This window comes from Pelophylax lessonae, assembly GCF_965119305.1.
Source record: "Pelophylax lessonae genome assembly, chromosome: 4".
Taxonomy (NCBI): Eukaryota; Metazoa; Chordata; class Amphibia; order Anura; family Ranidae; genus Pelophylax; species Pelophylax lessonae.
Genome location: NC_138771.1, coordinates 430,587,210 through 430,613,807, shown reverse-complemented (window position 1 = coordinate 430,613,807; position 26,598 = coordinate 430,587,210). Strand labels below are relative to the sequence as shown.

At 37.6% G+C, this 26,598-nt stretch overlaps 1 protein-coding gene across 48 annotated transcripts in view; it reads right to left on the bottom strand.

Moving 5' to 3' along the window:
* LOC309553369 (protocadherin gamma-C5-like) overlaps positions 1-26,598 on the bottom strand; it is a 764,755-nt gene that overhangs the window by 67,288 nt on the left and 670,869 nt on the right. For 2 of the 48 annotated variants that reach the window (XM_082254532.1, XM_082254493.1), the window contains exon 1: positions 23,925-26,504. The exons of 44 other annotated variants lie outside the window; for them this stretch is intronic. In XM_082254532.1, coding sequence (XP_082110658.1) covers positions 23,925-26,369 — 2,445 coding nt within the window. In that variant the 5' untranslated portion in view covers positions 26,370-26,504. Of the gene's footprint in view, positions 1-16,454; positions 18,406-23,924; positions 26,505-26,598 lie in introns of those variants that run through there. 2 more of the 48 variants (XM_082254522.1, XM_082254523.1) reach the window with 1 other exon arrangement.

Below are 26,598 nucleotides of genomic sequence, written 5' to 3'. Positions count from 1 at the left end.
CAAGCAACCACTGTGTTTTTGGATTTAAAAAGAAACCACAGAAGAAAGAATGAGAACAATGAGAGAAGGTACACATTACATTGTGCACTGCAAGACAACCGTTTTAACCAAAGAGACACAGGGGAAGATTTACTAAAACTAGATTGTGCAAAATCTGGTGCAGCTCTGCATAGAAACAAATCAGCTTCCAGGTTTTATGTTAAAAAGTTTAATTGAACAAGGTGAAGCTAGAAGCTGATTGGCTACCATGCACAGCTGCACCAGATTCTAAGGGCTTCAGTTTTAGTAAATCTCCCACACAGAGCCTCTGTCACTAAAGGTACAGTAAACCTATGTACATGTCAAATATCCTGGCAAGCACAGAGATGCTCCTCAATTCCCTCTGAAAATAACCTAATATTTAAAAAGAACAGGATAGCAGTATTACAAGATTATTACAAAGAGTATAACGGAGAGGAATTGGAATCCATCATAATAGAAACACCCGATGCAATTCTATCCATGCTTTAATTTGTACTACATATTGAGGTGGGATATCCTCCTCCTGCCACAAAATGTTAAAAGAAAGCACAAGATGTCTTTAGCATTACTTGTTGAATAGTGAGTTTGTATTGTTTGCCTTTGGCAATATTAAGGTGTCCATGGTACTACTCCTGGTAGCCTTTGCTTAACAGAAAAGCATAATAAGAATAATAATAAACAATAAGAATAAAGAATAAGAATAAGCATAAGAATAGGAATAATAGCATGCAGTCCAAAGACATGCTGGTAGGTTAATTGGATCCTGTATAAAAAAAAGAAAAAAATTGGCCTTACTATGTGTATGTATGAATGTGAGTTAGGGACCTTAGATTGTACGCTCCTTGAGGGCAGGGACTGATGTGAATGTGCAATGTATATGTAAAGCGCTGCGTAAATTGACAGAGCTATATAAATACCTGAAATAATAATAATATACAATCTTGGCTGAAAGAGCCACGCAACACTTAATTTGGTTAGTGTGCCAAAAACTATCACATTCATTTTTTAGTACATAAAGGGCATACAGCTCTAATGATCGAGAGGCAATTTTCTAGCTATTCTGAGAAATATCTATACAGTATTTTACAATATACCTTGCCTCCATCATCATTTGACTGTAAACTATATTTTGAGTTTACATATATTTTACATCTTTATTACCCTACTGCCTTCCTACAATACAATCAGATCATTTTACCTTTGTGCAAAGAGAGATTTAAAGTGATATTAAAGGTAATAAAAAAAATGTTGGTTTTGTACCAATTCTCCTCAGCTCAAGTCCCCCACCGGCACTCCTTGCCAATGCCTCCTGCCCAGTGCCCCCAAAACCAGTAGCTTGCTATGGGGGCACCCAACAGACTCGCTCCTGAGGCACTGCTGAGGCACTGCTCTGTGTGTCTACTCACACACACACAGAGCTGTGTCCAAGCCCTACCTCCTGTCTCTCCTCATTGGCTCACTGGCTGTAAATGACAGCAGTGGGATACAATGGCTCCTGTTTCTGTCTCAGCCAATGAGAAGAGAGAGTCCCCAAAGCCGAGGTTCTTGTGCACATTGCTGGATTGGGATGGGGCTTAGGTAAGTATTAGGGGGGCTGTTTTAACTTCATGCATAGAAGGCATGAAGGTAGAACACCTTAAACCTTTATACCTACTTTAAAGATGATATAAAAGCTCCTATTTTCACAGTCGGTCACACAATAATCATTCATCGGTCAAGCAAACTGCCTAACTTTTTAACACAACAATTGTTTATATGATTTTGAATGTAAAATGTTGTCTGCAAGGAGAAGGTGGAGAGATCAAGCAGTCTCTGCACATCATATTTGTGCTATCAATGCTGGTAGCCATCCCCATGCACTGTTCTTGCAGCACTGTGAATGGTGACAAGGTAGCAGTGATTTTACTGCAGAAAGAAAAGTGTGGTCAGCCTATTGAATAAAGTACACATTTAACAAAGTTCCTGGCAGGATCATCAGGTAATAAAATACTTTACAGGGGACCCAGAAAAACATAAATCACTGTCTTTATAGTACTGACAGCCTATATCATATATGACATTTTTGTTTTGACCATAGTTCTACTAATGATTATTATGCCAATCCTTTGTACACCAGTTACAGCTATCTAGGTCAAGGACAACATGAAAGCACCTCATATAAGTATATAATCAGTGTATTTCTCTTTTAATATGCACAGGCAAAATGACAGATGGCATCTGGGTGACACAGAGAAATTTCATATACTAAGGATTTAGAAATTAACTCACAGTGGTCATGTCAACTGGCGACGGCTGGGATTAGGATAGACTGTCTGCACGCATTAATTGCATTGATCCATATAAACACAGCTACTTCCCATACAAAAGAAAACATCTGAATTCCAACACTGCCAATTTTTTCCAATGATATGCGAACAGTATTGATCAAGTACTTCTTTCTATGATCACTTTTCTTGCTTTTTAAATAAGAATATAATAACAGTACACAGGTTTTGACATGGGTGTATGTTTTGTAATCATATCAGTTGTGAAATACTCTGACACAGAATAAATATTATTAATAATAATAAACTCATAGCATGTCTCTGTGGCAGTTTATTTTGTCTGCAAAATACTGAGAACTGTTCGACCAAGAAAAAGTTTAGAAGATTTATGAAAACTAGGGGACGCGAAGGTGTATGAAAAATGGAACATTTTCACTATACTGTACAGTCACTTGGATTCCTTGTTTCATTTAAAAAATAAAATTCCTAATAATGTGTTTTGGCATTTTTTTTTTTTTTTTTTTTTTTATAAAACAGTATCACTGTATGGTAATCTTTAAATCATTGCTAATGAAGTCTGGTTTTTAAGGGGCAGTAAAAAAATTGTCTTTATTATATGATTTTTGTAAACTTCTACAATAGTTCATTTATAAAATAAAAATGGGGAAGAAAGTTTGGGAGATGGGAATGCCAATAGGGACATACAGATCTATAACATAAAGAAACAGTAACGTGAATGGAAAGTATTATTACTGTACAGATAAAAAAAATAGGCTGTTCATTGTACTGTTTTGCATAATTTGCAACAAAAAAAACCAAAAGAAAACAATAAATCCTCACCTGATTGGGGTCATTAAACTCATTTATGCCAATAAAAGCCTCTGCCTCACTAACCACAGTCTTCATTTGTGGGAAATGTAGAGGCCTGAAAAAAGTAAAATCATTTTTATCTTCTGGTGGTAAACAGGTTTTGAATCCTTGAACAGTAGGGTCCATCCGAACTTCCATGTACTTTAAAGTACCATCTGCGTTTACATGAAGTGTTGGTTTATATGGTTCAGAGAAATATTTGGGCTGAGGTCTTCTGGCACAGCACCAGTAACCATTATAATACGAGTCTTTCTTTATACATCTTACAAACAGTATAATGAAAGTAACAAGAAAAACTAAACTAACAGCTACCAAGGAAATAATCAAGTACAAAGTTATGTTGGTCTTGTTAGAGGTGTTAGAAAGAAAATTATTGGACTGATGGCTCACTTGTAGATCTTTGTCCTCAACTGTAAGGAGGATAGTGACAGTGGAAGACAATGGGGGTTCTCCATGATCTCTCACTGAAATAATAAGTCTTTGTTCCAAGTGGTCACCATCCTGGAATGCTCGTAAGCTTCGGATTTCTCCTGTATGGGCTGTTATTTGAAATAAAGATGGGTCTGCAGCATCCTGTATTTTAAAAAGCAGCCAGGCATTATGACCCGAGTCTGCATCCACTGCAGATACCTTTGCGACCAACACTCCAGAAGAAGCAAATTTTGTGATCTTCTGTTGGAAGACAAACTCCATGGAGAACTCAGGATATAATATTTTTGGAGCATTATCATTTTTATCCAAAACAAAGATAAAAACATTTGTTGTAGAAGAAAGCTTTGGAGAACCAGCATCCTCCACTTTAACAGAAATGTGCAAAACCTGAATATGTTCATAATCAAAGGAACGTTGGGCATAGAGTTTTCCATTGTTGGCATTGATGAATACAAATGAGGATGCAGATGTTCCATCTATTTGTGTTTCAAGAACTGAATACGTCAACTGAGCGTTTAACCCTTCGTCTAGATCAAATGCAGATACAGTACATAGCAAACTTCCAGGGTCATTATTTTCTTTGACAAAAGCATCGAATTGAGATTGAGAAAAGGTAGGAGGATTATCGTTAACATCAAGTACATTTAAAATAATGATGGTCTGGGTGCGCAAAGGAGGAAAACCAAGATCTGTTGCAACCAACTCTAGAGTATACTGTGCTACTTTCTCTCTATCAAGAACTCCATCTGTTACTATTGAATATCTATTATTAAATGGTTTTATGTTAAATGGGAGATTAGGTTTCAATTCTAAAGTCACCTCACCATTTTTTCCAGAATCCTTGTCTTTTACACTGAGAAACCCTACAGTCGTTCCTACTGCTGCGTTTTCTGGTATAGAATTTACCATGGATGTTAAATAAATCTCTGGAGAATTATCGTTAATGTCTTCTATTTCAACCACTACATTACAACGGCTTTCCAGTTCTCCTTTGTCTTTTGCTCTTACAGCTATTTCATAAAAGTCAGCTTCTTCAAAGTCTACAACACCCTTGACAGATATTTCTCCGGTTTGTTGGTTTAAATCAAATATTTGTTTTACAGGCTCCAATGTGTGGTAATCAAAAAAATACTCCACTTGTCCATAAAGCCCTTCATCCAAGTCTGTTGCATTCAGTTGTAGAATAATTGTTTTGGGTGCTGTATTTTCCGGTAAGGTCACTTTATACATTGTGTGGTCAAAAATAGGTGCGTTGTCATTGCTATCCAAAACAATTACAGTGATCTGTGATGTACCAGATTTGGGAGGTTTACCACCATCAAAAGCAGTTAATAATAGTTTATGGTTTGGTGTGTCCTCCCTATCTAAGGAATTTTCAATTATAAGTTCGGGAATAATAGTTCCATCTTTTCTCTTCTTTACTGACAAGGAAAAGTATTGGCTGGCACTAAGTATGTATTGAGACACAGCATTGCTGCCTGTGTCTGGATCCTGTGCTTGTTCCAACGAAAAACGAATTCCAGGGTTTGCTAAGGCTTCAGAAATTTTAATAGTTTGCTCATTGGAGGAAAAGCTTGGAGAATTGTCATTAAGGTCAAGAATTTCTATCTCTAGACTATACAGTTCAAGAGGCTGTTCAGTAATGATCTCTAAAGTCAATGAGCAACTTACTGCAGATCCACAAAGGTTTTCTCTGTCCAGCTTTTCATTAACAACGAATACCCCACTTTCCTGATTTATTGCAAAATATTGTGTGCTAATATCTGAACCCAGTCTCATCTTCCGCCTAGATACATCTGCAAGGTTTATTTTCAGGTCCTGAGCTAAATTACCTATGTATGTCCCATGTTCCGACTCTTCAACAATTGAATAGTGAAGCTGCCCTGAGACCCAGCCCCAGCTACAAAGGAACAGTAAAAACAGTACTTGCCATTCCCAATGCTTAAAGATGTGGTTGTCCATAACTTAGATTTCATGAAATCCAACATATGTTATAAATCCTTTTATAATCCTAAGGCAGGAGAAATCCCGTGATTTTCAATTAGGAATAAATCCATATAAAATGTGTAAAACATCCTGAGGATTTCTCTAAGCACAGCAGCTATGATTCCTCTGTTGCTGGAGAGGTAGGGTGGCGACTGAGACAGAGGGAGGAGAGTAAAAGATGACATGGGCAGATCCAGATATCTGCAGCAAAGCAGATGACTGATTGGCAGCTCTGCCCTCTCCTGGCTAAGTCTAGTTTTGCACCTCAATATTAACATACATTTTACACTTAGAGGTTCTCAAATAAATATCCTTTAAATGAAGGTTATGATTCGTGTTTAAAGATTTTGAAATACGGTTTTAATATTATTGTACAGATTTCCACAAAATCTAACCACAGTTTTAGCAGTGAATTACAAATATTTATTCAATGTATATTATCTCTTTTCTTCCATGTAGTAATTCCATTCAGTAATTCTAGCGCATAGCATATAATATGCATCAATATCAGAGGCAACCTGAACTAAGAATTTACTTCTGCATAACTTAGTGAACATTTTAATAAGCTTTTCATGAAAGTTTTGCTAGGAGAAAGGAGTGACTCACTTTTCACCTTGTATGTCCATAAGAGTACTGTATATATCTGTGTATGAGCTGTATACACAAATGTATAACACCTGATGCATCTTCATACACAATAAATAAACATACTGTATAAACTTGTGCAAGGAGATCATTTTTATTTATAAATGATTGCCTTGAATCTGTTTAAATTTTCAGATTTTTTAGATTATCCATGAAGGGTCATCCAAAAAACATAACCAAGTCCCGAGGCTGGCAAGCAAATTGGGTCCAGTCTCACCAGGGCTTTAGTGCCTGTATAGTTTTCCATAGGCCATGGTTTTCCAAAAAGATAGAGCTAGCTAGAATGGGCTGGCCTTCGAGCTACATACATAAAATTACCCCTCAAATGCAGTAAATACCTTATAGGTAAGGTAAAATGTGCACTTTTCACTGCAGATAAATGAATATGGATTTGTTTAGGAACATACATTGCCTGCCACTATCGTAGATTTAAATATAGGTTCACACTGAAAATGAATTTAAATTCCACTAATTAGATCTCAAGAGCTTCTAAGCTGTCGGTGCATAAATTCCCTGATCATGCTTGTGCAACTTAATACAATGTTTACCTTACATGACAATACAAGAGTTTCGTTATACTGCATATACCAGCAATTTATACCAGCTTTAATGGGCAAAAGCTAGACAAAGGGCAAAATAACAAGTTTGTGGATAGCATGTGTCACAAGGTGCTTTTTCCCACCTTTAACAGACTCCACTTCCACCTTGTTCACCAAGAAGATCACCCCCAAAATAATGCTTATATTTATGAAGAAGCATGTGACTTTCTCCCCTGATTTCTGCAATCCAGCACTAACAGACTGTAGGATCCTTTAAGAAAACACATATTACCATAGCCCCCTATTATGTCTGGAGAATTTATTGTCAAACAATCAATAGTGGGATCTGAGACCATTCAGTATTTTAATGTAGGGGCAGGTTAGGTTACGTGGGTTGGTTGGCGAGGGAAACAAGAGTCTGGGTAGTCCTTTCTGATTGCTCACTGAATTTATATGGAACCACAGAGATGTGAGAGAGGAAAAAATTTGGTTCCTCTTGGGGAACACATCTGTGTTCAGTGTTCCCCCTGGAGATTTTGGGTGGCCTAGTTCTTGAATGGGGAATCAAAGACAGCATGATTTTCTTTAGCTGTCAGCAACATTGGAGATAAAGTTGTGTGTACCTGGGAATAATTGTTTCTGAATATCCAAGCTGGAGTTGACATGAATCCTTTACTGAGAATCTACAAATGATGTTCCAATTTCCTAACTTTATTTTTAGTTAAGTTTAATTTTCTTTTGCATTCGATACTGAATGAAAAATTCTTTATTTCTGCAGACTACTCTTTTGGGAACTTCAGTGGTATGTCACAAGAAACTGGCAGACTCTCAGGGGAAAGTACAGCCTTTTTTTTTTTTTGGGCTGTGTCTCTGTGTCACCAGAGCTGTCCTGGGGGTTATTGCTTTGAAACCCAAGTATTCCTTGTGTCTACTGATGACTTGACTTGCGCCAAATATTTCTTGTGTCTACTGATGACTTGACTTGGGCCAAGTATTCCTTGTGTCTACTGATGACTTGACTTGGGCCAAATATTCCTTGTGTCTACTGATGACTTGACTTGGGCCAAGTATTCCTTGTGTCTACTGATGACTTGACTTGGGCCGAATATTCCTTGTGTCTACTGATGACTTGACTTGGGCCAAGTATTCCTTGTGTCTACTGATGACTTGAGAACAGCTAAAGGGAAGAAGCATCTGGCTGACTGCTTGACATGGGGATAACTTTAGAGGTATCTTTGGGCATCTACAGAGTTACTTGTTCTAAGAAAGATTTGTTAGACCTGACAGAAAGACGATGGGCCAGGGAGTTGTCCTTTTGCAAGCTAATTGTCAGGTTTGAATGCTGTTATCTGGGGTGGGTAGAAAGTCCCATAATTTAGTATATAGGAACTTACACAGTTATTGGAGATGCAGACGGTACTGTAAAAACAGGCAAAGTACAGATTTTGCATCTTTGTATCAAAGTACAGATTGGCATTAGGAAATAAAGCTCAACAATTTGAATTCTCCTCTAAATATTCTTAAACTACCAGTACATAGTGGCCATATGGCCTTGCCAAATCTAAGTCTATATTACTGGTAGCTACACTGTGTAAATTTCCCTTTACCAAAGCAAACAGGAGAGTCTAGAAAGGCCTAAACAACTGCTTGCACCATAAGTCTACTGTAAAGGTGGTCATACATGGCTCAAACTTTGGCCTAGTACTGCAGAAGTGGCTGAAATTCAAGCCCTGTCCTTGTTCTCACCACCCAGCTCCACAAAAGTCAACTGAAAGATCCAAGGAGCCGAGTGGAAAGTTGTTGGTCAAACAGTGTCTGCATCTAGATGCAATTGCTGTTTGTGTATTCAAACACCTGCAGGGGCTATGGCTCTCTGAATACAACAGCTGGCATTGCAGATTCTTCCACCCACAATCTTCAGTATGGATGGAGGAAATATGGATGGGGGAGTCAAGTGAAATCTCAAATTTTATGGGTAGCTTTCGTTCATCAGAGCTTTGAGCAATAGCAGACTAATATTTATTAACTGGCGGAACCTGAACTGCAAGATATAATGAGGACATTTCTCCATTCTGAATTATTCTTTGTACTGCAACAAGCCAGGTTACCTATCTAAACGTTTTATCTAATCTATTACATTGCTCAAAAATAACCAGATAGAATGACGTCTTCCCTGCGTATGACGAAACGTACGTCGGATGGACCTCATTGGTGGAGCTTGGACGCATGCGCGGTGAAGGACGGCGGCCACCATAATTATGGTTTGAAACATTCCACAACCCACGGTGATTTCCAATGCTTTTGCCACTCTGCTAGAATATAAGTGCATCTCAACTGTATTTAATAAATAGCCCAATGTTTTGACATACTGCACTATGAGAGGCTCCCTTTATTTCTCTTGAGTACACTGCCTAAAGTGGAGTTACAACTTATGGAGAAATGCTGATGTTGATGATGGATATCTTTTGAGTGAGGAACGGCTCCCCATGGATCGATACCCTTTGGTTTATACGGTCTAAAAGATCTTTTGATCTGGTAAGAGTATAATAGATCTCTGGTGGTGGTGGTTTTGTCTCACCTGGTTTTCCGCAAGATTATTGGTGGATTTCAATGTCACGTGGAGTCACTATCTATGTGAATACTACAAGGACTATTTTTTAATTTTTGTGGACTTTCTTAATTTATAGCGCTACAATATTCTCCTATATATGCAAGTTTGGATTTATTCAGGATCTATATGTGTAGCAGCTTTTTATCAAGTCCATAATTTATATATCTTTTATATATATATATTTTATATATTTATACATTTATGGTGCATAGCGCAGCTATACTTTACATATACCCTCAGCCATTGGCTAAGAGCACCGATAAGGAGCCAGTCGGCAGACCTTTTTCCATCATGCCCCTTCGACAGAAGTTGGCTGAATGGCTGGCTTCTGTCAGACTGGCTGCTTTACACACAGGCCAAATGTCGACCAGTTTCTATTGAACAGGCCAATGTTGCCCAACAGTCGGCCCATGTGCACCGTGCTTCTCTCTCTGCGATTCAATGGCCCAGGCCAGGTGTTTGGGCACCATGTCTAATATGCTTGAAAGCCCTTTCCATAAAATGACTTGGGCTTAGGAATGGCATGCTGATTGTGAAACCATATATGCACATAGTCAATTATTACAATTAAACCTAATCCCTAAATACCATTGCTGGGAAGTACTGACTGAATCTGGGAACTGTTTATTTGTTAACCATTTTTCTTTTATGTTGATGAGATTGAAATTTATATTGATCAATTCAAGTTGATGAAATAGAATCATGTAGACTCAGCATCTTGTGTGGGTGTTACCAAAGGTGGTATTCATGCAAATGCAGTCTGCCTAGCAATACAAATTTCCAGGCTGACACCCACCCATCAAGGCATTTTGATATATGCATAATTCCTCCAAAGAGCCAAACATTTGGAGAGAACTACTGAGGCAAGGTGCTGTCATGTTTTTTTAGAAAGCTATGTGCAGCACTGTGTCGGCTCCTCCCACCAGCCATGATCTTCTTGCGTTGCATAGAGAAGCATAGAGATTCAGTGATGGAGCTATTGGGTGTAAAATAAGGTAATAAAAATAGAAACGGTTTTAATTAAAATGTAATTAGCATGTTGATGAGGTGAAGGGAGGAATTAGGAAAAGCAGATTAAACATCAGCTTTAGCCTACCTCAGCCAGAATTGTTTTAGCAAGTTAAAAAAAAATTACAGTCCCCTTGCATTGAATATTTTGCTGCCAGCCCCAAATACAAGTATTTAAGTATTTAAGTATTTCCCTGCCAGACTAAACAAGGATTTAACCCTTATTATATGGGGAAGGGGGACGGGGCACAAAATATCTATATTAAATAGCTAATCAAAGTCTGGAGCTTTAAACACAAATATGACTCCAAATATTCTAGCATACAGTCAATACTTACATTAAAATGTCAAATATCTGTTATTACAAAATTTGCATTTCCAATACAAAATAAAAAAAAAAATTCAAAATATGTAGTACAATATAACAACATAGCAGACAGGTGTCCTCAAAGGCTGTTTCCTGAAAAGGAAAGCTCTTATACAGAAACATAGGCACCAAATGTCCTATTTCCTACAGGGCAGTCCTCCCATTTTACAAAGCATCCTTTACATTCCCATGTTCAGTGGCATTTCCCACTAGTCAGATGGCAGCAAATATGTCTGCCACAAACACAAGTTGCCAAAGCATTTGATATATAAATTATGCCATCATATTGCCTAGTGCTAGAAAGTGTCTGTCCAATTTTTGGTAAATTTTGACTACTTTTAAGTCATGTAAAATTTACATGACTTTAAATTACTGTAATAAAAATTATAATAACAGTAATATTTCCAAGATTGCACAGCACCAAATCAAATAAACTGATTTACCATAGATTTACCAAAAATATTTATGTCAAAATGATAACATTTTTAAATACTTTAATGAATAATGCCTGTTTGTAAAAAGCTTTTAATAATGTATTTTTTCGTATTTCATAAAGATGCAATGTGATAAGGTTATTGCTTACTTTTAATAACATATGAATAGTGAGAACACAATTATCCTTCGACTGCAATGTTTACAAAGTGACAGTGAAGAAAAAAAAAGAATGACAGCAGAGGCACTGTTACATGACGGCATGGCTGGCTTGAAAGCCTGACCCCTCCTGGTCCAACATGAGAACTACATCTAGCTTCTCTACTTCAAGAAAATGGAGCTACATACATTCTCAGAGTGGTTAAGAATTATTCCCAGGTCAGTTAGTCACGCAAGCTCATGTATATTTGCCAAAATGAAACACATTGGAAATGCTGTTTACTTCTGAATGTACACTCCCATTACACAGACATTCATTTATAGACAGAGCATCTATAAAAAATAACATACGTTCTGCATGTTTTATGAGTTTTGCTGGTGTATTTACAATAATCGCCTGTTTAAAAATAGCTTAAGGCTATTTTATGAATATCCTAGGGCCTGCGTTGACAGGCTTTTGTTCATATCAACATTTTTCCCCTTTTCATGCAAGTTGATGAGAAAACAAAGACAACTTAAAACCCAGTGGGTTTGATTTACTAAAGGCAAAAAGACTGTGCATTTTGCAAAGTGCAGTTGCTCTAGAGCTTAGTAAATGAGGCAATGCTTCACTTTGCTAAGAATACTCAATCACATGCAAGTAAAATAAAAAAAAACAGCATTTTTGCTTGCACATGATTGGATGATGGAAGTCAGCAGAGCTTCTACTAATTTACTAAACTCTGGAGCAACTGCACTTGCAGAGTGCAACTGCCCTTTGCAAAGTGCATAGTAAGTCTATTTGCCTTTAGTAAATCAACCCCATAGATACAGCTTAAAAAGAGGTCAAATACAATTTAGAAGATGGTCAACTGGTCAAAAGTGTTTCAACCTGATCTCAAAGACAAGTGAGAAGCTGGCATCTGGCATATCACTTACTGAAACATACTTAGCACTTCTGAAAGCCTAAACCATTCATGGTCTGCACCAAAATTCGATTCATCCAGTCATAACAGTCTTCCTAAGCGCATTTCAAACAATAGAACAAACACACATACACTGTGTAATTGTCATATAACATCCTGTGATGTTTACACCCCCTCCCCATATGTATTAGTATAAATATATATCGGAGAAGGGAGAGATTGTGACATTCATCAAAAGTCCCTCCCTCACAGAACGTCTTGCATTCTGAGTAAAGAGTGCAAGACATTTTCTGAATGGAGTAAGCAACCAACTATGATTCTATGATTCAGTTCTACAGCCTCGTCCTTAAAGTAGGACTATAGGCAAACGTTTTTTTTCATTTTGGATAGAGTAAGGGACTGTTAAAACCCCTGTCAGGTTTTTTATTTTCCGCCATCTCTGTCCCATTGCGGAGATTTCCCTTCACTTTCTGTCCCATAACCAAACAGGAAAGGAGAGGAGATCTCTGCAAATAAAATACATTTCTTAGGGGTCCCCAGGTCACCAGAACTAGTTGGAAGACTTCCCATCTATTACATTTCTGGGGACATCCCAAAAATTTTTTTTTTACTTTCACTTTTAATGATAATGGCAAACAGGACAAATAAAGAGAGAAAATCTACGTAACGGGGGCACAGACAGCAATATAAATTGAGTGGTGTTCTAATTCCTCTGCACTCTACCCAAAACTAAAAAAAAAAAGTTTTGTCTTTAGTTATACTTTAAGTCTCAGAAGTTTTAACACCATCACCTAAAATTCCCCCCCGTACGAGCTAAATGAAAAAAAAAAAAACATTTTCCCAAACGCAGCAAACCCACACACACTTGTTACATCAGCAGTTATTTATTTTTACAGTACAAATGTTCAGAGACTAGAGTTCAGCCTTAATAAAGAATGCACCAATTTTGCAGAGATAGGTGGCTTAGTGTACTTAAACTGAATCTTAATGGCCAAAGATTATCTTTATAGTTTACCTATTCTGTTACTAAAGGCTAGTACACACTATTGGGCGAACATTTTTGTCCGAAGACTTTTTGTACGATTTTCTTTTAGTGTGTACATAACTCTTTTCTACAGCCGACTCTGAATTTTCACATGAAAATTCTAGAATGGAAAAACTCCAAAATGTTTCTTGTACAGGAAAAAACAAACAATTTTTGTTTAATGTGTGCCATTTTCGTATGATTTCTGTGCAAGAAAAATCAGAAAAGAAAGACTGATCAGAAACAATAAACAAAAACAAAAAAGCCTTTATCGTACGAGAATTTTTGTACAAATTTTCTTTCAACGGTTCCGATTTACCGTGAAACAACGAGTAAAATCGGACGATCGTTTGCCAGATTTTCTTCTAGTGTGTACCCCACTTAAGACTTCATTCACATGGCTGTAAAAATTGTACTGATGTTAGTACACGTGTTTTCTAGGACAAAAGTTCCTGCATAATGATCAGTAAAATACTTGCAAATACAATGTGTAAATGTGTAAAGACATGTAAAGACACGTATGCGAATACAATTTGCTTTTATGATAATTAATTTTTCCCGTTGTTTAGACGTAAAGTGCATGTCCATGGATGCAGATCTTTGAATTCTGTGTTATGGATCCCAAAGCAGCTTATGTTTAGGCACCTGTGTGAATGGTTCAATAGAAAACAATGTAGCTGGATTTAGTTCCATAATGAAAAAAAAACACTTATATGTGTGTGTTTTTATGACCGTGTGAATGAAGTCTAATACTTACATTTCATGCACCCTCAGAAGCACTTTGTTCACCTGCTGCAACCCCCAGTTTAAAACCCTATGCAATCTCAGTGTCAGAGTTAGGCTCGGTTCACACTCATGTGAATTGGATGTGGGCTCACATGACAGGAGAGTGTGACCGGCTCTCAATGGAGCTGGTTCACACAGCTCCGGGGCGGCCACTGTCCACATTAGGAAATGGTCCTGTGCGTCTTTGGCTCCGTTTCAGGTCTGAACTCAAAAATTCGGAACTGATTCATACATAAAACAGAGAACAGGGACACATCAGTCCCCCCGCTGACCCTTGTGGCCACTTATCCGTCTTCAAAAATGTATCATAGTAAATGATTAGACATCTAGATGTGTTTGCATAGCCAACTGATTGTTGTAGGTGGAACTGCTGAATAGTAAACACATGTTATACGGAACACTAATGCCTAAAAAGATACATAATTATTCATTTACTCATGAACTCTCAGTACAGATATATCACAGTCAGAAATCCGTTTTCTAGTTTTCCCTATGTAGGTTTATTTCCTAGCCATCATTATGTATAATTGGAGTAACACTCTTTTGCTCTATTTATGATTATCGCAATAATGATGATGAACACGATAATTTGCATGTGTGACACCTGTGTCCTACTTAGCATGGCAGAGATTGTCTGTGTGTAAATTGCTTTTGCTCACAAAGAATAATGCTTATTTCTGGATTACTCAGCGCAATCAGATTGGGTAATAAAGTTTATAAATTGCAAAGTATAAACAAACACAACAAAATGTATTGGTTTTAATGAATACTACATAAATTTTTGGATGCAGTGTTTATAAGTGATTAACTATGTAGGGCAGACTTAGGGTCCTTTCACATGGGCGATCCAATCCGCCTGTCAGTTTTTCAGGCGGACCTGATCGGATGGTCCATGCATCCCTATGGGGCAGCGGATGTCAGCGGAGACAGGTCCGTGGACACCCGCTGCTCTCCGGTCCGATCCTGTCCGTGAAATCTGGACGGATGGAAACCCTATTTTCCATCCGTCTGGCGGATTGGATGGGATCAGATGAGAACAGACAGGCGGTCCATTCTCATCCGATCTCCCCATAGAGGACACCAGGGATCTAACAGCTCCTTCAGCACACACAGAGCAGAGACGGAGCTGTCATCCGCCTGCTCAGTGGGAATCGGTGGATCGACCCCCCCGCTGAGCAGAATGGACCTCGTCGGACGATGCACTGTGTGAAAGGACCCTAACACAAACCAGGTCTTTAGCTGTTCACCCAATCAGGCTTTATTAGACGTCTGTATTGGGTGAAATGCATCAGACAGGGCTTGTCTTTACCACTCTCCTGAAAGCAGTGAAGGCAGAGAATTATTATTTGGGATTACCATTGTCACACTAAGAATTTTTCTTTATAATATATATATATATTTGATAATGCGCTAGGTTGAGTGCTTTCTTATCTCTTTTATTGTTCAGTTCTTTCACAAGAACCTTTCATACCAAATGAGAGCAGCAGGACCTGATTTTGTATTGTGATTGGATTTATAAACTTATACTATGGTATCTGCACTGACCTAGTAGCCTGGAATTGTTTGTTTTCCACATTCAACTTCTACTTTTTTTGACTTGAAATTAGAGATAATATTCATTAGTTGCAATTGATTATTGCACTAAAAATCACAAAGTAAAGTTAGAACTCTCTGTTGAATAGGCCTGATTATTTATGCAAAGGAATGCATTTAGATCAATAGAAATAATGGTAAATAATTATATGAGCCAATACATATTAGTCATGCTACCTGAAAGGAACAAAAATGCAGCCTTATCACATAAATGTTTTCTTAATTTGAAATTGTATGTGCTGTAATCCATAGCAAGCAAATTATTATAAAATTATAAACATTAAAGTCGCATGACAAGTCGTTCCCCATGTTTTCCAAATATAACCATTCATAAATGTGCGACATAAAGTTCTAGCACCTTCAAAGTGGTTTATACACTACTTTGGTCCTACTTTTATGCAACTTGAGAAGCTTAGACTTCAATGTTAACCCTGAAAAGTTGCATGAAAATTGTTCCTGAATGTTTTACAATGCAACAGTTGTGCAACAGTTGTCCATTATCACTGGTCAAAGCCAAAGTCATATCCAAGTTGCATCCATCCAAAGTTGCATCTAAATTCTTCAAAGTTGCATCAAATTTGCACTCCAAAGTCAGCGCAACTTTGGAGTCATATAAGTGTGAAGGAAGCCTAAAGTTATTGGAAATTATTTATGCAAACCAAAACTGCAAGAATATTCAATAAACAATGTGCCTAGAAGGGCAGCTTAAAACAAATAAAACAAATCTAATATAGATAACAGAGACCTTTTTTAATTACGCTAAAAATATCATTAAAAAAAGTAATTGCTTTGAAGGATTTTTTTTTCCTCACCTGACTTGGGTCAATCAAAAGGCTCAAATTAGAAGCATCAGGTGCACTATCTGGATTGTTAAACTGTGAAATATTTAATTGATTCCTTAATGTCAAGTCATTTGTTCCTGTACCAGGAGGAAAACAAATTGGATAACAAGGTCCTGGGGGTTCTGGAGGAGCCATCCTTACTTCCATATATTTTAAAGTCCCATCTGTGTTCAGGTAAAGTGCTGGTTTGTACTGATCCAAATAGGATGTAGAATGTGGTTTGTTGGAGAAACAAGATCCACAGCTGCTTTCATAATTCTTCTTAAGGCATCTGACAAGTAATATTGTAAAAGTAGTAAGAAAGACTAAACTAATTGCTGCTAAGGAAATTATAAGATACAAGGTCATATTTGGTGCTGATTTAGAATTTGTAAGAAAATCATGGGCTTTGGGGTTTTCCTGAGCAATATTCTCCATTATATTTACAATCACAGTGACTGTAGAGGACAGTGAAGGCTCCCCATGGTCACTGACAGAAATAACAAGTCGATGTTCTGTGTTATCCGTCTCCTGTAATCCTCGCAGAGTTCTGACTTCTCCTGTATATTCAGAGATGTGAAACAAAGCTGGACTGCCAGCCTGAAGAAGACTATAGGTGAGCCAGGCATTGTGCCCAGAATCCAGATCCACCGCAGATACTTTACTGACTAAATATCCAGCAGACGCAGATCTGGGAATGGTCTCTTGTGCTATGACTTCCCCTGAGTTCTCTGGGTATAATATAGAGGGATAATTGTCATTTATATCCCTAATAAATATGAAGACTGAAACATTGGAAATCAGCTTTGGGGATCCGGAATCTTCCACTCTCGCAGTGATCTGTAGAACTTGGAGCTGTTCATAGTCAAAGGAGCGCTGGGCATAAATATTTCCAGTGTCAGAGTTAATGTAGACAAATGAAGAGACAGGAGAGCCATCTATGTGGCTCTCTGCTATGGAATATATGAGCTTTGCATTATCTCCCTCATCTGGATCTCCAGCAGATACTGTACACAACAGCCTGCCAGGCTCATTGTTTTCTGAAATGAAGGCATTGTAAGCAGACTGTAGAAATACTGGAGAATTGTCATTTACATCAGAAATATTAATGATGATTGTAGTCTGGCTGCTTAAAGAGGGAGAGCCAAGATCAGAAGCGATCAGTGTAACAGTATATTGTGAGACTTTCTCCCTGTCCAGATGTCCATTAGTGACCAGTGTATAACGGTTTGACATTGGCTGGCATTTGAAGGGTAAATCTGGTGATATTTCTAGTTTAATTTCCCCATTTTTACCAGAATCCCTGTCTCTGACTGTGATAAACCCAACAACAGTCCCTACTGGAGCATTTTCCAGTACTTCATTGTTTTTAGTAGTAAATACAATTTCTGGTATGTTATCATTCACATCTTGCACTTCAACCTGTATAATACATCGTCCTTCGAGTCTAGGTGTTCCTTTGTCTGCAGCTTTAACAGACAATTCATACAATTTTGTCTCCTCAAAATCCACATGTTGCTTGATAAATATTTCACCATTGTGAGGATTTAAATCAAATATTTGTTTTGCAGACTCCAAAGTATGGTGATCAAATGTATAGAATATTTCACCATTAATTCCTTCATCTAAATCAGTAGCATTAAGTCTCATAACAACTGTTTTTATAGGAACATTTTCTGGTAAGCTGATTTTATAACGTGGCTTATCAAACACTGGTGCATTGTCATTAATATCTAGCACAATGACACTTATCTGAGTGGATCCTGATCGGGGAGGTTCTCCTCCATCAATGGCAGTGAGAACAAGCTTGTGTTCTGATTTCTCCTCTCTGTCAAGGGTTTTTTCTAGGACTAACTCTGCAATGAGTGTTCCATCTATGCGATTGGTAACAGACAATGAAAAATATGGATTTGGGTTCAGTTTGTAATTATTAACACCATTATTATTTACATCAAGATCCTTGGCTATTTCTAGTGGAAAACGAGCACCTGGGAAAGCAAATACTTCAGTAATCTTTACAAGTTCATTGGTGGTGGTAAAACTGGGAGAATTATCATTGATATCCAAAATCTCAATTTCTAAATTAAACAGCTCCAGAGGATTCTCAGCTATAACCTCTAAATGCAGCAAACAGCTGGAGCTGGATCCACACAGGGTCTCTCTATCAATCCTCTCATGAACAGTCAGGGCTCCGTTTCTTTGGATGATAGAAAAATATCTGCTGTTTTCTTCAGATTTCAACCCCAAACTTCGTTTTTTAATATCTGCTAGATTCAAACCAAGATCCAGAGCTACATTCCCCACTACAGTCCCAAGATCTGACTCCTCTGCAATAGAATAACGAAGCTGCCCAGAGACCCAGCCCCAGCTACAAAGGAGAAAGAAGAAAGCTACTTGCCATTTCCAAGCATTTGGGAGGATTTGCCAGTCCATATCTTAAATCCTGATTGTATATTTGGTTAAAATGTACATCCTTTATAATCCAAATGTGTTTTTAGTGTAAATATGAAGCATTTTGTTGAAATGTTCTGTTGTTGCAGGAAAAGCATCCACAGGGATCTCATTGCAGACGCAGCTTTTCTTTGTGTGTGAGAGAAGAGATGGGAGGGTGAATCACTGAGCCAGGGGGAGGAGAGCACTGCCAGCATGAATAGAATGTGTAGTGTAGCTTAAATACTTGACTGGATGACAAGTATTCCCTCTTCTGGCCACCAGTGATTATTGCAGTTAAATACCATGCAATATGCTGATACTAATCTGACAGTATATTTCCCACAAAAAAACATTTATAATATTGTAACTTTGTACAAATACATACTAGGCAGGTAAGAGGGTATGTTAAGTGTAAAAAAAAGATCTTTAACAGTCTGTATAACTAGATATTAGAGCACTGGCACCCATATTAAATACAGTTTAATTACATCATTTATCGTTATGCTGTTTTTTTTTTTTTTTTTAAAGATTCCAAGATGAAAAAAAGAAGGTATTCATTTTTCAAAATGGAGAAGATTAAAAAAAAGGGCAGGTTATTGGTAATTCTGCATATACTGTACCTAGTACCCTACCTAAGTTAATGTTATATATGATCATATCTTCACTGTCTATTGATCAATAAACATTTTAAATGTGTTTTATTATGGCATTATTATGTATTCTAGATTTAATAAAAACATAAAAAATATTGTGGATAAAATGGCGTCTGTTTCCTGGTATCTTCGCAATGTTGACCCCAGATCTCTGGTATCTTTATGAAATAGCTGCTAGCTTTTTAATACAAATCACAAAGTGTTGTGATGTTACGCTAAAAATTCCCCAAAAGTATGGCTTCAAAGTATAGATCCCAAATCAGTTTTATCTTTACCTTGCAGGTCCCCAAATCGCTAATGGTCCTATAGCTCTTCTCCAAGTTGCTGTTAAATTCACCAATGCATAGCCTCCCTCCTGCACTGCATGAATTAAATGCTCATTTGGCAGGCAGAGGGAAGGAATACATACAAATATTTACCTTATTCCTTGATCCCCTGGCAGCAGATGCTCTACTTCATTGCCCAATGCTTCAGGTATGTGTGTGGGCCCTCGCCATTCTTGCACACAAATGTAGGACTAGTCTTGCATTGTGCATGATAACCTACAATAGCTGAGAACAACTGGGCAGCAAAGTGAAGCTGCTTCATGGAACAAGTTGCATGGGAAGGTGGAAGCCTGCGGGAGCAAAGAATAAGGTAAGTATTGTAATTTAATTTATTCTTTACCCCCTAGCCAAAGGAGCTTACAGTATAACACATATAGTGTAGAGGGGTACTTCATAGGTACATTTATCAGCATCCCTGAGTGGAGCTTTAAAATGGCTTTGTGTTTGTCCTGTTTTTGTTTTTTTTTAGTTAACAGTATAGATAACAGATTTCTAACAGATTTACAACACAAGCTACTAAATCCCGTATAAAAATCTTTAACTTCTAGTGGTTTTAAAATTCATAATTCAGAAGCTCATGCAGTTCTACAATTTGAACATAATTTCTTTAGTTATAATAGGGAACATTCCATGATAAAGACCCTATTCTTTTGTGTTTTACATTTGTGACACATTGGGAGGTGATTCCCAGGGAGCTTACATTTGTATCCTACATGATCACATTGACTATATTGGGTCTATTAATGAATCACTTGTAAGAACATACACGTTACCATACAGTATCAGCTCTCCAAGCACAGAGCTGAGTTACTTAGGATTCATTTTTACTTCTCCTCAACCTGCTTAGATATTTGTAGGGATCTTAGGTTAGAGTAAAAATGGCTGCTTTACTAAATCAGGCGTATAATGTATATGTGATAACCCCACCCTGGAAACAATATGCATTAGATACAAAGTTGCTACAGTATATCACCAACAGTTAAACATACTATAAATGTTAGCCAGCCAATCTTATAATATTCCATAATTATTTATATACTTGTTTAACCGCTTCCGGACCGCCCACCGCAATTTTACTGTGGCAGCAGCCCCTCCTGCACGAACCGAATTAGCTCTATGTCGGTCATGCACCTGCAGCTAGGGGCGAGCGCTCTCCGCCACTGGTGCACTCCCAGTGGGGACTCTGATGCACGGGGCAGGTGGCTCCAATTGCCACCTGCCATCAGTGATTTCTTCCCACTGAGAGAGAAGAATGGTCAGCTGTTGTAAAAAATAAAAATCGCACAGATGATCAAATACCACCAAAAGAAAGCTCTATTTGTGGCAAAAAAAGGACATCAATTTTATTTGGGTACAGCTTTGCATGACTGTGCAATTGTCCGTTAAAATAACGCAGTGCCAATTAGCAAAAAATGACCTGGTCATTAAGGGGGCAAATCCTTCCAGTCCAGAAGTGGTTAACATTTAATTAAGACTTTATTTTATGTCTGCAAAGAAAAAAACCTTTATTTAAATTCTACTTTACATATTTGAAATATGTAAAGGTCCATGGTACATACATTGGCATTCCCTCTTGCCCCTTCAATTCCCAGTCAATGTGAACATTTTCATCCCTTTTTGTGGCCATAGCCTCCATTTCTACAGCCCCAACATTTGGCAATTACTAGCACTCAAGTGCATGTTAAGAAATGTGTAAGTTCTTTCCTCCTAAGAAAGCCGCTGCAGTAATTGTTCAAGCACCACTCAGGAGCAGCACATGCTTTCTCAACCATGGTCTAACTTCATTGATGAGTCCAAGTAACGAGTCTAAATCCAATTGTAGAAATTCTGGTGGCTGGAGAGCATACTTTGTGTTCTTTATGTGCACATGTCTCATACAGTTCAGCACTGCCTTCTGCTGTCTCAAACTTTGCGTACTGTAGTTATGTGACAGATAGTTACAATGTTAAAACAGTCTCAAGTATTAATTACTTGAGGCAGAGAAAGGAAATGCTTTCCTTGCCTGTATCTTGCCTGACTTCTATCATCCAATCAAGTGCAAGCAAACATACCGTGTTTAAATTTCCTTGCACACAATTGTGTATTCTTTGCAAAGTGAATTGTCACTACATTCACAAAGCTAAATAAAAAATTCACTTGCAAAGTAAATATTCCAACACAAAGTGAACAGCCTATTTGCCTTTAGTAAACCAACCCTTTGGTATGCAAGCCTGGTCAAAGCACCCTTTAATATAAGAAAGGAACACAAAGTGAACAGCCTATTTGCCTTTAGTAAATCAACCCCTTGGTGTGCAAGCCTGGTCAAAGCACCCTTTAACATAAGAAAGGAAGACATACAGTTATCTATGCAAGTCTTAGAAATGCATGTATGAAATGCTAAAATACCTTTTCAATATATAAAGATAACAGACTGTATGCAATATTTAATACATTACTTATCTAGTTATTTGCACCAGTCACCACAGTTACAACGCTTCTGGCATACACAACTTGTACCTTGTCATGCCCTAATCCCAATAAGTCAGCAAATGTATATATATATATATATATATATATATATATATATATATATATATATTAGTTGCTAATATAACATTTTCACTTATTAGCAAAACACATAGTACTTGGTTGAAATACATACAGGTTTGGTATTTTACCTGCCACAAAACTGGTCATTTTGTCCATCCATTCTCTTAATACAGATACAAACACTCATGCATAAGCTGTTCAAACTATAATCATTCATACTTTTTGTTCTACTGCATATTTCTGGTCTCACAATTTTGCAGCAGTAAACCATCCACCCAATTTTAGGCATTATATATAGCAAGTCAATGTATGCTAAAGTTTGCATTTGCAAGACTCAGACACACACAAATCTTCTTTCTGAAAAGGTGCCTAACTCACACCCACTGGTTTCAGTACTTTCTGAGTCACTTACCAAAATAAATATGCAGATTAGAATTTCAAATATCACTTGATGGATTCTTGTTCCAGGTCTGTGACCCAGAAGGTACTGAAGCCAGAAGAAGGCAACTAATATTTTCAGAAGGTGTTCGTCAATGTCAGCATACATATTTATTTTATAAGAGCTTTCCTGTTACCATATTTGAGTGTATGTAAACGCTAACAATAAACTTCTCCTATTGGCTTCCTCTTTCCTCCCTGTTAAATGTTCCACTGAAAGTGTTTTGTTATATCTGTTTGATAAATGCAAACAATTGCTTGCTGTTTATAGAAGACATTCAGAGCATTCCTGTGTCCTGTGCATATTGCCTGTGTTATCTCAAGAAGTCTAATTAGCCCTCCTAGTTCTTATCTCAAACTACAGAACAGTGTCTATGTTGTAGATTAGGCATCATCAAACTATGGCCCTCCAGCTGTTGTGGAACTACACATCCCATGAGGCATTGTAAAACTCTGACATTCACAGAGAGGATTAGGCATGATGGGAATTGTAGTCCCTGAACAACTGGAGGGCCATAGTTTGAAGACCCCTGTTAAATGTAGATACAAGTAGACTGGGAGCAATTCAGTAGTTTAGCAAAGGACAACTGGGCATGGCTAATGTAATTGGTTCACTGTGTTGTCAGCCCACAAAAGGATTTAAGAGCTGAGTGCATTTCTATCAGATCAACACATCTTTTTCTGCACTTGCAGGGATAAAACATGTATTGAAAAGATGTACTGTATATGTTTTTTTTTTTGCCCCAACATACACTTCAACAGGTGATATAACCATTATGTAATATAAACCGACTGATGTACTGATAACACAATAATTATTAAAGCTATTCTTCACAAACTAAGAATAAATAGTTTAGGTTTGTTCATAAACACGTCACACATAAAACCATTATAGATTAAGATAATTTCTTCAGAAATTTTTTAGTAAGTTATTCGTTTGTTTGGGCATATGATGGTATGCTGAAATTTCAGGCTTTGGCGAAGTGTGATTTGTAATAATTACAAGTGCAACAATATTTTTAATGTAGGATAAATGATAATATTTATAAATCAGTAACAGTATTATTAAATATGTTCCCTACCTGGCTTATTTCATTTAACATGCTTGCACTGGTGGATTGATTAATCTGTGTATCCATTAGAGTTGAATGTAAAGCTGTGACTGGTTTTGTCAATGTAAAATCTGCACTGTTGGTTGATGGAGGAAAGCAAGGTGGATAACAAGGTCCTGGTGGGTCTGTTGGAGCCATCCTCACTTCCATGTATTTTAATGTTCCATCTGTGTTCAAGTAAAGAGTTGGCTTGTAATGGTCCATGTAATTACTAGAATGTGGTTTGTTTGGGAAGCAAGACCCGCAACCACTACTGTAATGATCCCTTCTAAGGCACCTCACAATTAATATAATAAATGTAACCACAGAAACCAAACTGATGGCTACAAGGGAAATAATAAGATACAATGTCATATCTGGCGTGGATTTAGAATTTGTAAGAAAATCCTGGGATTTGGGGTTATCCTGAGCAATATTCTCCATTATATTTACAATCAGAGTGACTGTAGAGGACAGTGAAGGCTCTCCATGGTCACTGACAGAAATGACAAGTCGATGTTCTGTGTTATCCATCTCCTGTAATCCTCTCAGAGTTCTGACTTCTCCTGTATATTCAGAGATGTGAAACAAAGCTGGACTACCAGACTGAAGAAGACTATAGGTGAGCCAGGCATTGTGCCCAGAATCAAGATCCACTGCAGATACTTTACTGACTAAATACCCAGCAGACGCAGATCTGGGAATGGTCTCTTCTGCTATAACTTCCCCGGAGTTCTCTGGGTATAATATAGAGGGGTAATTGTCATTTGTATCCTGAATAAATATAAAGACTGTAACATTGGAAAACAGCTTTGGAGATCCAGAGTCTTCCACTCTTGCAGTGATCTGTAGAACTTGGAGCTGTTCATAGTCAAACGAACGCTGGGCATAAATACTACCAGTATCAGAGTTAATGTAGACAAATGAAGAGACAGGAGAGTCGTCTATGTGGCTCTCTGCTATTGAGTAACTGATCTTTGCATTATCTCCCTCATCTGGATCTCCAGCAGATACTGTACACAACAGCCTGCCAGGATCATTGTTTTCTGATATGAAGGCATTGTAAGCTGACTGTAGAAAAACTGGAGGATTATCATTAACATCAGAAATATTAATGTTGATTGTAGTCTGGCTGCTTAAAGATGGAGATCCCAAATCAGAAGCGATCAGTGTAATAGCATATTGTGAGATTCTCTCCCTGTCTAGATGTCCACTAGTGACCAGTGTATACCGGTTCAACATGGGCTGGTATTTAAAGGGTAAACCTGCTGATATTTCAAGTTTTACTTCTCCATTTTTTCCAGAATCCCTGTCTCTGACTGTGATAAACCCAACGACAGTCCCTACTGGGGCATTTTCAGATATATAAGAATTTTTTGATGTATATATAATTTCTGGAGTGTTATCATTAACATCTTGTACATCCACCTGAATAACACAGTGTCCCTCTAGTTTGGGAGACCCTTTATCTTCTCCTTTTATAAACAATTCATAAAAATCAGAATCTTCAAAATTTATGATTCCTGTAACAAACACTTCACCTGTGTGTTGATCTACATCAAATATGTTCTTTACAGAATCCAGTGTGTGATGGTCAAATGAATACAAAATTTCACTATTTGTACCCTCATCTAAATCTGTGGCATTTAGCTTTATAACAACTGTTTTTAAAGGTGTATTTTCTACAACACTGATTTTATAACTTGAGTGATCAAACACTGGTGCATTATCATTGATATCTAAAACTACAACAGATATTTGTATGGATCCTGATCTTGGTTGTTCTCCACCATCTATGGCTGTAAAGATCAATGTATGGTCTGCATTTTCCTCTCGGTCTAAACTTTTATCTAATACTAACTCTGCAATAAGGCTTCCATCCTTACGATTCTTAGTTAATAAGGAAAAATATGGATTTGAATTTAATCTGTACTGTCTAACACCATTCTTGCCTACATCCAAATCCTTTGCTAACTCTAACTGGAATCGCAAACCAGGACTTGCCACTTCTGCAATTTTTATAACTTGATTGATGCTTGAAAAAAAAGGTGAGTTATCATTTATATCCAATACCTCAATTTCCAGGCTGAACAGCTCCAAAGGATTTCCAGCTAAAACCTCTAAATGCAGCAAACAGCTGAAGCTGGATCCACACAGGATCTCTCTATCAATCCTATCTTTTATAATCAAAGCACCATTTTTTTGATCTATAGCAAAAAGATTGCCTTTTCCTTCAGATTCCAGACTTAGTCTTCTTCTATTAATATCCACCAGGTTTAAGCCCAGATCCTGAGCTATATTCCCCACAACAGTCCCTGGGTCTGACTCCTCCACAACAGAATAACGGAGCTGCCCAGAGACCCAGCCCCAGCTACAAAGGAGAACGGAGAAAGCTACTTGCCATTTCCAAGCATTGGGAAAGCCTAGGTTGTCCATATCTTAAATTATTTCTGTGAAAAAAAAAATATGCATCCTTTTTGTAATCCAAACGGTGTTGGAGATTAGATAATCATGAAAAAAGCAGAGATTTTCTGCATCTGAATGATCCACAGGGTTTTCATCGGAGCAGCAGCTCTTCTTTGTGTGTGAGAAGAGGGATGGGAGGGTGAATCACTGAGCCAGGGGGAGGAGAGAGCATAGCTGAAATGAGCAGATTCATTTCTGT